The 14,711-nt window shown below is 36.0% G+C and overlaps 1 protein-coding gene across 1 annotated transcript in view; it reads right to left on the bottom strand.

Moving 5' to 3' along the window:
• Positions 1-1,842: 1,842 nt before the first annotated feature.
• Positions 1,843-14,711, bottom strand: part of Dic1 (Dicarboxylate carrier 1) — a 92,585-nt gene continuing 79,716 nt past the window's right edge. The window contains exon 9 of the mRNA XM_090385669.1: positions 1,843-2,235. Within this exon, the coding sequence (XP_090241795.1) occupies positions 2,137-2,235 (99 nt within the window). The 3' untranslated portion in view covers positions 1,843-2,136. The remainder of the gene's footprint in view (positions 2,236-14,711) is intronic.

The raw sequence follows: 14,711 nt of genomic DNA, 5'->3' as shown, positions 1-14,711 counted from the left end.
TGTAAGTTATTTGTCCAAAATTAACATCACAAGGAGCCCACCAGTGCCCCTAGCTACCTGCACTAAACTAAAAAGTGATAAATATGAACTATAGGTTCCTGTCATATTGAAATTCAGATCATAATTTCTGAAAATAAAAAGAGAATTTAACCTTACTTCCACTTTTAATTTTTCTAATCAGTTGTATAATATTTTAAATTGGAAGGAATGCCACTGATAAGAGCTGTAGATGACACAGGTTGCCCACTTCAGCCCTATACTATTTTCACTTATATTTACAGACCACAATTTTGTTTTCCTAAGTAAGGATATGATGGAAGTTCCCATTAGGACATTCAAGCAGTGGAAAGGAGATATCAGTGAAGATCAGATGCAGTTATGATAAGTAATTACATCATCTACATTTGGTGTTTGCTTCATGGTGATCTCAAAGATCACAGTATGTGTTTATTGATCTATACATGTTCCTTTTTTTACTAGTGTCCTAATTTGTCTTCCTTTTAAAAACTGTAATGAAATGATTAGTTCTTCTGTGATGACTTTTAGAGTTCCTAAAATTTAAAAAAAAAAGTTATATTTGGAGTCAAACTGAAAATTGATTTTTTTTTTGAAAACTTTTTCAGAAAAACTGGTGATGCAATGAAGAAAACACTAATGCCATATTCATAATTAGCATATCCAACATCATAAGGAATTGAGATAAACAGAATTTTTTTTTTTTTTAATTTTTACAGTGTAGTTAATTCTCAGAGCATTTTTATGGTTAAAATATAGCATAATTACTAATTACTAGATATTACTATAACTAAGGAACTCATTAGCATATTGCAAAATCACAATTTTCTGTTTAAAACTTTCCTGATGCTTAATTTTAACACTCATTATTTCTTTTATTGAAAATAATTATATAATTTCAGAAAATTGCATTAATTTATCCAGTAGAACTAGGATAATAACTTGACTCATTTGTAGGAAGGAGTTACCCACAAATTCCATGAGGCATTATTTGCTTACTGATTGCAAAAATAAATAAATCTATAACTATGGAAATATTTGCACCATGTTTAACCATAACATAAATATAACTTGGAAATATATTTTTTCTCCGTTTTATATAAAAACAACCAAAATATATAAAAATACATTTTAATGTAGATCTAATATAATTGTCTCTGTAGTTTAATGAATGCAAAGTAGAGTCTTTTATAAAACAATCTTATTTTTGAATAGCTGATAAATCCAGAATATCTAATCTCACATTTTATTAAAAAAAGCATTACCACATATGGGATCAAAACTTATTTTACAAAAATAAATTCCATATTTATTTAATAAGTTTTCTTAAATTATATAATAAATGCAAATGTTGAGTATATAATTTTAAAACAGAGCATACATGAGAGAGAGAGAGAGAGAGAGAATAATAAATCTTTTTGTAACTTTGAACAGCAATTAACAATTTATAGGCAAATAACTGAATTGTCAGGACTGTGGTTCCAATTTATTGCTCCATCTCTAAAGAATGAATAAATGAATGAAATGACACTGGTCTGAATGAAGTTTTTCTCTAATACAGAGGTACCTTTGAAATACATTTCAAACTCTCTCTTTTGAGAAAACAAATGATAAACCTAAATGTTAGCAACTAAAAAAAAAAGTATGTCTACAGAGCAAAAAAGGTCTCATTGATAATTTTGATGTAGAATATCATATTTAAGCTCTAATACACATGTGGAATGTATTTTTATAAATAATATTTAAAAGTAACAAATACAATCTCATTAATTATAAATACAGAAATTTAAATGCAACCTTTAATATAATTCATGATTTAAAAAACTAAGCAAGATGAAAATTTAATCTTGTTTATATAAGGCAACTATACTTAGCAGATCATTATGGAAGACTCTCTCGCAAGGCAACCACTAGACAAATATTTAACCATAAGTGACCTTTCTCCGATATTTCAGATTTCAGTGTTAAGAAATATCCAGAACTCATCAGGTTTTTTTCTTTTCTGTGTTTTCTTTTCAAAATTTTCCAATCCCATATGAAGATTTAATCATGGTTTGAAGATCATGGCCCGCAAGTAACAGCAAACTTCAAGTTCTTTTCTTAAAATATTTATGTACACAGCTATTTTTGTATATGTCCAAATCTTAGTCGCAGTTGTTCAAAGAAGACGAAAGTTAATATAGTCTGTGGAGCTAGACGGATAAATGCAGGAACATAACCCTGTAATAAGGCAAAAATATTATACAATGAACAAGAACTAATAATTATTATGAGAAATTAAGAGAGTTAATTTTAAAATTATTCAATCAAGGCAATACACACTAATTTTTATAATTAAAACAAGAAGTAAGCTAATGATAATAGAAATGCACGTCCACAGACAACCTTGGCTTGTTTCAAACCAATAACTTTCTCCCTGCCAGCATTCTCACCATAATATACAGGTGACCCCCGCTTAACGCTGATAATTCATTCTGGAAAAACAGAGCACTAAGTGAGTGACGCATTCCCATAAGGTAACATATGTATTTGTGAGTTACAGTCGGTGCCATAGGATATTTCCTAATCAATAATATACGGTAGTGAAAAGATGTACAAATATCGGTCAAAATATTTAATATTCAAATATTTGTACATATAAAATATTCTGCATTACATACGTATATAATTGTGGTAGATACTTACATATCAAAATTAAACTTAAAATTCCAATTAAAATCATGAATTTACTTGATCTAAATTGATTTTAATTGATGAATTTAATCATGAAAAATGTGTCCATTTTGGGTTGAACTTTGGCCCTCTTCCAAATAAACTAAAAGGGGTATTAATTTTAAATTCCCTGCAACGTTACCACCCAACAATAAAGTCAACCGATCCTTCGCTGCTTTGAAACCTGGCATGTTTTTTTTCTTCTTTACCTGGCATGTTTTTGTCTTCTTTCAATATGAAACTTCTTTTAGGCATTCATTTCCACAAAAGTCCTGCTTCATCTATGTTAAAAACTTGTTGAGAAGTATAACACATAATACCCCTCTTCAATAATTTTAACAAGTTCTTTTTTGAAAGTTTCAGCTCCTTGATCTGCATTTGTAGCTTCTCCATGGATTTTAAATCTATTCAACCAGCCCTTACCAGGTTTAAACGGTTCCACATTTTTTTTTTTTTTAGGTGAGTTTTCTTCAGATAATCATATTGGCTAATCTCTTTCTCTCTTACTCTCTCTCTCTCTCTCTCTCTCTCTCTCTTTCATAATATTTAACTTAACTGAATTCTGCATTGGATATTATCTTGAATAAAATTAGTTAGTCTTTCCATTTTTCCATTTCAATCCTAATAGCCGGCCTAGCCCTAGTTGCTTGCAGTGGAACAGCTATCTTTCCCGCTGCTAAAATTAATTCTTTATTTTTTTATAATTGTTCTTACAGTTAAACTTGCAAGTCCTAAATTATGGCACACATCCGCTTGTCGTTGACCCGAATCGATTCGCTTCAAAACGTCTAATTTAATTTTCAAATTCAGTATTTTTCTTACATTTATAGTCTTCGTACTACGCCCAGCCGTTGTTGCTTTTTCATTCTTATCGGCCATTATTAACTCTTCGAAAATGTAACTGCATTGGTTGCATTAATTATGATACAATGTTCGAGTTGTTGTTGTTGTTATTTGGTTTTTAGAAGCATTAGCAACTAAGGCCATATTGCTCCGGGTCAGGCGCGTGGGTGCATAAGTACACGTGCCTTGAGTGACTGCTTAATACGGTGCTGTTTCTTATATTCTGTCTATCTTGTGAACTCCTCTGACCGTTTGGTCGTTCCGGAGTATGAACAGAAAATTTATTTGTATGCGGTGGTCATTCCCTGACCTTTCCGCATCCTATGTATTTGGTGGGATCACGGGCTTGAATCCCTGTCTAATCAAGAAGCGTGTGCTACGCACTGCTGCTCCTGCCCACCTGGCTACGGAGGCGCCCAATGTTTGAGTAAACTGTCCGTTACGCACAATGTCTAATACTGTACTGAGTGATGACTAGACTTCGGATAAATGCACATAACGCAAATATTACAAGCAATATACTTGATCATTTATTAAAATGTTGATCTTGGAACTACGTAACGAGTCACTGTACTGCAATTAAATTAGCATGCGAGAAATTTCACTGAGCGTGGGAAAATTTCTCAAGTCGGCATAGGAAACGTTTTAATGCTGTTTTGGTATTCATTTTCAAGCTATCGACTCCATCAAATGAAACAATATGCCAAAGATGCTATCTGTAAAAGAGCGTTATAGTGATCTTTGACAGCGTTATAGTCAGATACGAGTTATAATATAAGAATAGCGTTATAGCAAATCAGCGTAAAGCGAACCGCGTTATAAAAGGGCCTGCTGTATATGGTAGAAATACCAATATAAGAATTTGACACATTAACATTAGTAGAGGCATATGATGCAAGAAAGCAAGCTTATGCAACATCAGCCAAAAAAAAAAAAAACCTCCCCATTTCTTCGCTCCATTCATTCAAAATGCCTGTCCAGCTCAGCCTTAAATTTATTTAGGCTATCAACTTTCACAAAAAAAGATGGAAGTGTCTGTTCCGCCAATCAACCACCCACTGGCTAAAGGCAAATTTCTGCACATCTATTCTACAACTATCTTTCCTCAATTTGAATCTATGCCCCCCCTCAGGTTCTTAATCTGAGCAAGAGGAATAATCCCATCAGCATTCAGCTTGCTCAACCCATTCAAGGCCTTATACACCTCAATCAGACCACCTCGCAGGTGCCTACTCTCCAGGCACTGCAATTTGCAGAACTTAAAGCCTTTCTTGATATGAGCACCCCCTTTGTTCCCCTCACCAGACTTGTTGCCCTTCTTTGTACTCGTTCTAGCAACTCTACATCCTTCCTAAAGTGAGGCCTCCAGACCTGTACACAGTACTCTAAGTGTGGCCTGACCATTGCCCTGTACAATGGGATAATCACCTCCCTGTCCCTGCTAGCAAAATTCCTATATATCATTGACAAGACTCCATGATCTGCCTGGCAGCTCATCTGCACTGCTGAGAGAACTTCGTATTTGACTGCACAATTTCTGCCAGGTCTTTTTCACTTTCCACTTCACTGAGTGTAGTACCACACAGGTGGTACATTTCTCTTGAGTTATTGTTACCCATATTCAGTACTTTGCATTTGTCAATGTTAAACATCAGTTGCCACTTCTCAGCCCATTTGCCCAACTTATCTAGATCCAGTTGGAGTAGCATACTCTCTTTACTGTCATTAACAACCCTGCTAACCTTTGTATCATCTGCAAACTTGGACATTAATCCTGATATACCTTCATCAATATCATTAATGAATATACAAAACAACAATGGGCCCAGCACAAATCCTGGAGAACTCCACTAATAACATTTGTCCACAAAGAGCAGTGTCTATTGATTACCACTCTCTATCATCTCCCACTCAACCATCCCTATATCCATTATAGCAACTTACCCTTAATGCCATACCTCTACGATTTGAACAGCAGTCGTCCACTATTATTATTATTAGCCATATGGTGCAAGGAAGCCTGAAGCTTATGCTGCACCAGCCAAAAAAAATTCCCAAGTTACCCTGAGAGAGAGAACATGAGTCAGAAGTAGAAAGGAATCACCAAGAAAGAGAAGAATGATAATATCCAGGACCCTGGGCATGCCAGACTCATACTCACCAGTTGTGAGCCCCATGTGAAACAGTATCAAAAGTTTTTCTGAAATCCAAGTATATGAAATCAAAATTATTTTTGATATTCAGTTCCTTTGTGACCACATCATAGTATCCAAACAAATTGGTCAGACAAGACTTCCCTTTAACAAATCATTGCTGTGTCTTAACTATTACTGCAGCCTTGTCTAGATGATCCTGCAATGCTTCTTTAACCAATGACTCCATTATTTTCCCCGGAACACAAGTTAAACTAGCAGGTCTACAGTTACTTGTGTTACCTTTTGAACCCCCTTTGTGAATTGGTAATACATTTAAAGGAAGCTCTCATAATTATGGCTAAGGGTTTGCTTACTTCCTTTGCTGCCTCCTTTAATATAACTGGATAGATTCGATCCACCCCAGGTGCCTTATGTTTAACTTCAACAATTTCTCCTCCACTTTGCTCTCAGTTATTACAAAATCATTTAGCTCCCTGCTAGAGTTTGATAAACTTCTGGCATTCCCCTCATTGAATAACTCCTCATGTGAATGTAGATGCAAAATACTCATTCAGTTTATCAGCTCCCTGAGCATGATCATTAATAGTAAACCCATCTATGTTAAGTGGTCCAATCTGATTCATCCCTTTCCTTCTACAGTTTACATAAGTAAAGAACTCTTTGCTGTTTTCCTTTGCATCTTTTGCCAAAGATTTCTCGTAATCTGCCTTCCCTGCCTAACTTCCTTTGTGACTTGATTACAGACAAGCTTATATCTGTCATAGTCTTCTATCATCTGATAATTTATATGCATCCCATACATTTTTCTTCACTGCCATGAGTCTCATTAATTCATATGACATCCATTTAGGCCTGAACCTTGAATGGTATTTCTTAGTTGGAATGAAAAGCCTAGTAGCCTCCAAGATTAAGTCCCTGAAGACTTCCCATTTAGAATTCAACGTTGGTAACATCATCAGTTTATCCCACTGTACAGAATTTAAAAACTGTCTGAGACCCCTATATTCACCTTTACAAAAGCAAAAGCGCTTCCCTTTAGCCTTGACATAGTTACATCTTTAAGTAATTCCTATATCAGTACATTGTGATCACTGTCACCCAGTGGTTCCTTTATCTGCAAATTCTTAATGCATGAATAATCACTGCTGACAATCAGATCAAGAGTATTACTCCCTCTGGTTGCCTCTCGAATATGCTTCTGCAGAATACAGTCATCCAATAAATCCAAAAAAGTCTTGCTATTGTGCAAGTGACCAATCCACAAGTTCCAGTCAATATCTGGAAAGTTAAAATCCCCCATTATGAGACATTCTGATTTACTGTCCCATTCTATTTCTCTGCATAATTGTTCATTATACTCATCAGATTCATTAGGCCTATAACACACACCTACTCTCATTTTCCCTTTCCCAGTGCCTATGTCACACCAGACAGACTCAACATTGCACTGTCCATCTGTGTCAACTGAATGCACTTCCTTATATTTTATGCATAACCCCTCCTCCCTTCCTGCACACATTGTACTACTCAAATTCCAATTCTGCACTGCTGATGTCTGTGTGACACCATATCTGTGATATCCGGACAATATCTGCCTTTGATGTCTTGACTAGCTCATCAAATTTATTAACTATACTCCTAGCATTGGTGTACATGCAAGTATACAACCTGTTTCTACTCTTAGTTACCCTAACACAGTCCATGTATATATTTGTTCCACTATGACTCCCATCAGCCCTGGAAATCTCCATTGCCTTGCTTTCCATGCTGCTGTTCATTCTAATAGAAGCAGTGCAAGAATCACTTTTGCCTCTGCCTGCGGCCACTGTTAACCTTTTATTCTGTGTATCCCCCCCCAAGCTAGCAATTTTCTGACCCACCTAAAACTGCCTCGATAGCATCAGCAAATATTCTTGCCCCTTTTATATTTAAGTGTACCCCGTCCCTGTAGAAGTCTCTCCTGTCAACAAGCGCAGACCAGGCTAAAAAAAATTCTACCTCTTGAGCCTTGCACAATCTCTCCAGGGCCGAATTGATTGACAAGACTCATCATATAATCCCTCCTATCGTGTCTGGGCAGAATTGCAGAGACTTGCACATTCAATCCTAATTTATGACTTTTTTTAAACATTGACCTGTATTTGTTGAGTATCTCTGCAGATCTCTTACTCTTAATGTCATTAGTTCCATCATGTAGAACAATATCACCTTTTGTGCCCTTAAAAGATGATATCTGCTCAACAACATCATCAACTTTTGCCCCTGGCAAACATACCCTGGTCCAGATAGCTGACAAACTAAAATTAAAAACAGAAATTTGCATTCAATCTTGCTGCAGCCACAAATAATTATCATTATGCTATACCATATACAATATTATGTGTATACTTTCTACTAATTTGTGAAATCTAATTTAATGCAGATTTCTGTTTTTAATTTTAGTTTCCCAATTGAGTTCAACCCTCTTCAGTACATTTTCAGATGATCTAATTTCATTTATTAGTAATCAGAGGTTTTTGCTTCTTATGTATACAGATATCAAAATCTTTAAAAGGATAAAATTACATGTTGAGAATTATGGCATCTTTTGACAGAAAATCACAGGTGGCATTCAATGGCGTGTACTGGGAATGGTAGGAGCTGGTTTATGAAGCTCATAAATACAAGTGTTAGAAAAAAATCTCATCTTTTATGTAAACTTTAGTTTTTCCAATAAATGCACTAAGGCTGTTCAAGATAAGGATGCTGCATATTATAATTATCTTGCATCCAAATCTCCAGGTTCATTTCCTGCCTACACCAAAGCTGGCAACAATTTTAAAGTAGTTATTAATTAATTCAGAATGGTAGTTGAGCATTGTGGTCTCTTGCCAAAGCTATTGTTTGCAACTTTTGCCTATCTCTATAGGCAAAAGTTGCCTGTCTCTATAGGCAGGAAATGAACCTAGAGATTTGGATGCAAGATAATTATAATATGCAGTATCCTTATCTTGAACAGCCTTAGTGCATTTATTGGAAAAACTAAAGTTTACATAAAGGATGAGATTTTAAGTTGGAGTGTGGAATAAAGGATTTTATCCCTATAAGAATAATTTCACCAGCATGATTTGAGCAAATGTTGGTATCAGAGGATTAAAAACATTAATCCAGCCAAGGAAAAGAACAATAGAAATCTGGCTGATCACCCCATTTTGCATTCTTGTAATGCCAACACATGAGGTTGAGAATGGCCATAAGAGAAAGGCTCCATTGGAGAAACGACCACACCAAGTTGTAATCTGAGGTGCCTATACAACCACTCACCTTGACTGTGTACTTGGAAGGGTTGTTTGTGATCAGCCATGTCAGTGGAATTGGCTGGTATTCTGGTAGTTAAATGAACAATCTGTGTGACGTCATTAGTAACTGGGTCTGTGCGATTTGAAAATGAAAGCAAACTGGAGCTATGAACATTAAAATCGCCAAAGAAAATTACCTCACTGTTAGGAGAGGTGGACTGGAGAGTTTGTTTGTTTTGTTTTGTTTTTTTTTTTTTTTTTTTTTTTTAGGAGCATTAGCAACTAAGGCCATATTGCTCCGGGATATGCGGTGGTCATTTCGTGACCTTTCCGCATCCTCCGTATTTGGTGGTGACGGGCTCGAACCCCGGTCTAATCAAGAAGCGTGTGCTACGCACTGCTGCATCTTCCCACCTGGCTACGGAGGCGCCGGACTGGAGAGAGTAAGTTGCAAAGAAATGAAATCAAAGAGTTCAAAGGGATTAGTTGAGTTGGGAGAATGATAGAGGCAACACATGAATTTGACAGAATGGGGCAGAGAGATTTTAAGCCTGAGAAGGTTGACGAGAGAAAATTTCTAAGTTACAGGAAACATCAGAGTGGACATATGCACAAGTACCACCTTTGCAGCAAGATATGAGCTCAAGAAATTAGCTCAATAATACAATGAATAATTGAGACAATTGAGATGAGCAGTGGTTGAATCAACCAACAAGTGGAATTCTGCCAGAAAAAGGACGTGGGGTTTGGCAGACTGTAAATGGAAATAGACATCATTGAGATTGGAACAGAGATCATGTATATTTGGGAAATGAATGAAGGAATGTTCGGATGGTTTACATCTTTTTGCAGATAAGTCTGTTCTATTAGTTTAGCTATTCATGATTATTCAGTAGTAAGAAAAAGTGGGGAGTACAAGGTGTATGAAGTTGAGAATATATATATATATACACAGCAGGCCCCCATTATAACGCGGTTCGCTTTACGCTGATTCGCTATAACGCTGTTCTTATATTATAACCCGTATCTGACTATAACGCTCTTTTACAGATTACATTTTTTGACATATTAACGAAATCGTTTCATTTGATGGAGTCGATAGCTTGAAAATGAATATCAAAACAGCATTAAAACGTTTCCCATGCCGACTTGAGAAATTTTCCCACGCTCAGTGAAATTTTCTCGCACGCTAATTTAGTTTCAGTACAGTGACTTGTTACGTAGTTCCGAGATCAACATTTTAAAAAATGATCAAGTATATTGCTTGTAATATTTGCGTTATATGCATTTATCCGAAGTCTAGTCATCACTCAGTAGAGTATTAGACATCGTGCGTAACGGAAAGTTTACTTGAACATTGTATCGTAATTAATTCAACCAACGCAGTTACATTTTCGAAGAGCTAATAATGACTGATAGGAATGAAAAAGCAACAACGTCTGGGCACAGTACGAAGACTATAAATGTAAGAAAAAGACTGAATTTGAAAAGTAAATTAGACGTTTTGAAGCGAATCGATTCCGGTCAACGACAAACGGATGTGTGCCATAATTTAGGACTTGCAACTTTAACTGTAAGAACAATTATAAAAAAATAAAGAATTAATTTTTGCAGCGGGAAAGATAGCTGTTCCACTGCAAGCAACTAGGGCTAGGCTGGCTATTAGGATTGAAATGGAAAGACTTTAATTTTATTGAAGATAATATTCCAATGCAGAATTCAGTTAAGTTAAATATTAAAAAGAGAGAGAGAAAGAGATTAGCCAATATGATAATCTGAAGAAAACTCGCCTAACAAAAAAAAAAAATGTGGAACCATTTAAAACTGGTAAGGGCTGGTTGAATAGATTTAAAATCCAGGGAGAAGCCGCAAGTGCAGATCAAGGAGCCGAAACTTTCAAAAAAGAACTTGTTAAAATTATTGAAGAGGGGTATTATGTGTTATCCTTCTCAACAAGTTTTTAACATAGATGAAGCAGGACTTTTGTGGAAACGAATGCCTAAAAGAAGTTTCATATTGAAAGAAGAAAAAAAACATGCCAGGTTTCAAAGCGGCGAAGGATCGGTTGACTTTATTGTTGGTTGTAACGCTGCGGGGGATTTAAAATTAATACCCCTTTTAGTTTATTTGGAAGAGGGCCAAAGTTCAACTCAAAATTTACACATTTTTCATGATTAAATTCATCAATTAAATTAAATTCATTATTTTAATTGGAATTTTAAATTTACTTTTGATACGCAAGTAGTTACCACATAATTATACGTATGCAATGCAGAATATTTTATATGTGCAAATATTTGAATATTAAATATTTTGACCGACATTTGTGCATCTTTTCATTACTGTTTATTATTCATTAGGAAATATCCTATGGCACCGACCGCAGCTCATAAATACATATGTTACCTTATGGGAAAGTGGGGCTCGCTTAGCGTGGATTCACTTAGCGCTCTGTTTTTCCGGAACGAATGATCAGCGTTAAGCTCATAAATACATATGTTACCTTATGGGAAAGTGGGGCTCGCTTAGCGCGGATTCACTTAGCGCTCTGTTTTTCCGGAACGAATGATCAGCGTTAAGCGGGGGTCACCTGTATATATATAATAGATATGGAGTACACATGGAAAGAATATACACAACTCTTTGACATAACATGGCATCAACAATGCCCCCCCCCAATATATACACTACTCTGACTCCTTCCAGTCACTACCTTGCAGAGTAGAGGCAATGAAATTATACCTGATCCTGATGCCTCTTAGAGAGTTACCAACAGGTTTGGTTTGGTGGACTAACTAGCAGCTGGCCTGTGAGTACTGTTTTAGAGCTGTACCCTCGAAATAAGAAAGATTGGTTCTTGCCATGATTCCCATCCAAACCTCAAAAGACATCAATCATATTGCATGATGGAAGAGATGGGGGATTGCTGGAACTCTGCTCTGGAGATTTAATGCAAGTCTCACCACTTCAAGTGTCAAATAAGGAGAGCCATCTACCACCTAGTAAATGCTAATAAAAATAAACATTTAAATCATTGATTCTTCTGAAACATTCTGTCTTTGAGATAACCCCCATAGTTAAAAATCATGTGGGTTTAAATCAGGTTGCATTAGTCTATGCTAGTCCTTTGTTAAACATCTCAGGGCAGCAGTCAGAAACCACCTTGTTGTCAAATATTTTATCCAGGAGCTCTAGGACATTAGCATTAGCATTAGTAGAGTCTTTTGATGCAAGAAAGCAAGCTTATGCAGCATCAGCCAAAAAAAAAAAAAAAAAAACCCACTTCCACTTCACACCTCTGTTCGTTCCAAATACCTGTCCAGCTGAGCCTTAAACTTATTTAGGCTATCAACCTCTACCACAAGGGATGGAAGTCTGTTCCACCAACCTACCACCCACTGGCTAAAGGCAAATTTCCTCACGTCTATCCTACATCTGTCTTTCCTCAATTTGAATTTATACCCTCTCAGGTGATTTTTCTGAGCTAGAGGAAGAATCCCATCAGCATTGAGCATGCTTAAACCATTCAAGGCTTTATACACCTCTATCAGATCACCTCGCTGGTGCCTAGTCTCCAGACACTGTAATTTGCAAAACTTAAGCCTTTCTTCGTAAGAGCACCCCTTTGTTCCATTCACTAATCTTGTTGCCCTTCTCTGTACTCGTTCCAGCAGCTCTACATCCTTCTCGAAATGAGGCCTCCAGACCTGTATACAGTACTCTAGGTGTGGCCTGACCATTGCCTTATACAATGGAATAATCACCTCCTTATCCCTGCTGGAAAAATTCCTGTATATCATTGACAATACTCCATGAGCTACTCTTGCAGCCCGTCTGCACTGCTCAGAGAACTTCATATCTGCCTGCACAACCACCCCCAAGTCCCTTTCATTCTCTACCACTGTCAGTGTAGTACCACAGAGTTGATACGTTGCTCTGGGGTTGCTGTTTCCCATGTGTAGTACTTTACATTTGTCAATGTTAAACTTCATTTGCCACCTCTCAGCCCATCTGCTCAACCTTTCCAGATCCTGTTGCAGCAGCATAGTGTCAGTAGTGTCCTTGACAACCCTGCCAACCTTTGTATCATCTGCAAACTTGGACATTAAGCTTGATATACCATCATCAATATCATTTATAAATACAGAAAACAATAATGGACCCAACACTGAGCCCTGAGGGACTCCACTAATAACATTAGTCCACGATGAGCAGTGTCCATTGATTACCACTCTCTGTCTTCTCCCAGACATTTCCTGGACAGTATTCGATGTTGTCAACCAAATCTCCAAACCTTTTTTGTTTGGAGATTTGATTAACAGTAATTTCAAGTTATGCAGGGAGATGTTTACACTGGATTGCAGGAAGTTTTATTTTAGCCAGCGAATTATAAATTATTGGAATAAATTACCTACATGGGTGATAGAGGCTGACAGTTTGGGGAAATTCAAAGGTCAGCTGGATAATTACCTATGGAAGGAGGGAAATACATAGATTGTCTATTTCCTTTTCTCTTATTAATTTTATTATTATTATTTTATTTATTTATTGGTATTATATTATTTATTTATTTTTGGCTGGTGCAGCATAAGCCATAGGCTTCCTTGCACCATGTGGCCATTGCTAATACCTTTCTCTAAAGAGTAATGATGTTGTTTGTATGAAAATTTTATTGTATACAAAAGTAACATATACAATATACCCTTCACAGCAGCAATGCCAGGGGTTAAAAAAGTTTTGAACTTGGAAACCTGCAAAAAAAAAAAAAAAAAAAAAAAAATAGTATGATAAATAAAAATTCGACCTGGATTATCAGCTTTATGACCATATACAGTTTATAGCAGGTTACTGAAGATTTCCTGCACCAATCAAGATCCCTACTCTTAGAATCTGTTAGCAGGATGGCTTGTTCTTTCTTTCACTTTTTTTTTTTTTTTTTACATCCACCATGCATTATGTAAGTAACTAACTAATATATACATATAGTTTTTTTGGAATTATTAGCTACACATCATCATCATCATGAACTTGGTCCGGCTTAGGTCTTTTAAGACCTGTTCCGTTGTGGCTCTTGGAGGTGGTCTTGATCTCGCCATCGTTGTCTTGGTCGATGAACATCTCTCTTGCCTGTAGGTTTGCAGTTAAAGGCTAATTTTGGGATCCAGTCTGGGTTCATTCTTTCTATGTGGCTGATCCATTTTTCCTGATACCATTTTATGTCATTTACTATGTTATCTACTTTTAATTTCTCGGGGATATCTAAATTTCTTTGGTGGTCTAGTCTTGTAAAGCCTAATAATGGTCTTAAAAATCTCATTTGTGCTGCTTCTAGTTTGTGTGCATCTTTCTTATTTATGACCCAAGTCTCACAACTGTAGAAGAGGGCTAGTTTTGAAGTGATATTGTGCAGTCGTAATTTTGTTTCAGTTGTCACTTGTTTTCCAAAGTGGCGTTTAATCGTTCCATTCATTTTATTATATTTTTGTAGTTTAGTGTGGATGTCTTTCCCTTCATTTGATATTAAATTTCCCAAATAGGTGAAGTCAAATATTTGTTGTTATTTTATCATCAATAACAATTTTGACTCTTTGTATGTTTTTTCCACATAATCCCATTGATTTTGTTTTTGAGGTGGAGATTTTCATCTCGTACTTTTTACCTATTTTATTAAGTTCATTTGCTGCTATCTGTAGTTCATCTTCGGATT

Source organism: Mastigoproctus giganteus, chromosome 12 (genome assembly GCF_048544385.1).
Source record: "Mastigoproctus giganteus isolate SK-2022 chromosome 12, ASM4854438v1, whole genome shotgun sequence".
Lineage (NCBI taxonomy): Eukaryota > Metazoa > Arthropoda > Arachnida > Uropygi > Thelyphonidae > Mastigoproctus > Mastigoproctus giganteus.
This window is presented reverse-complemented; position numbering and strand designations above follow the sequence as displayed.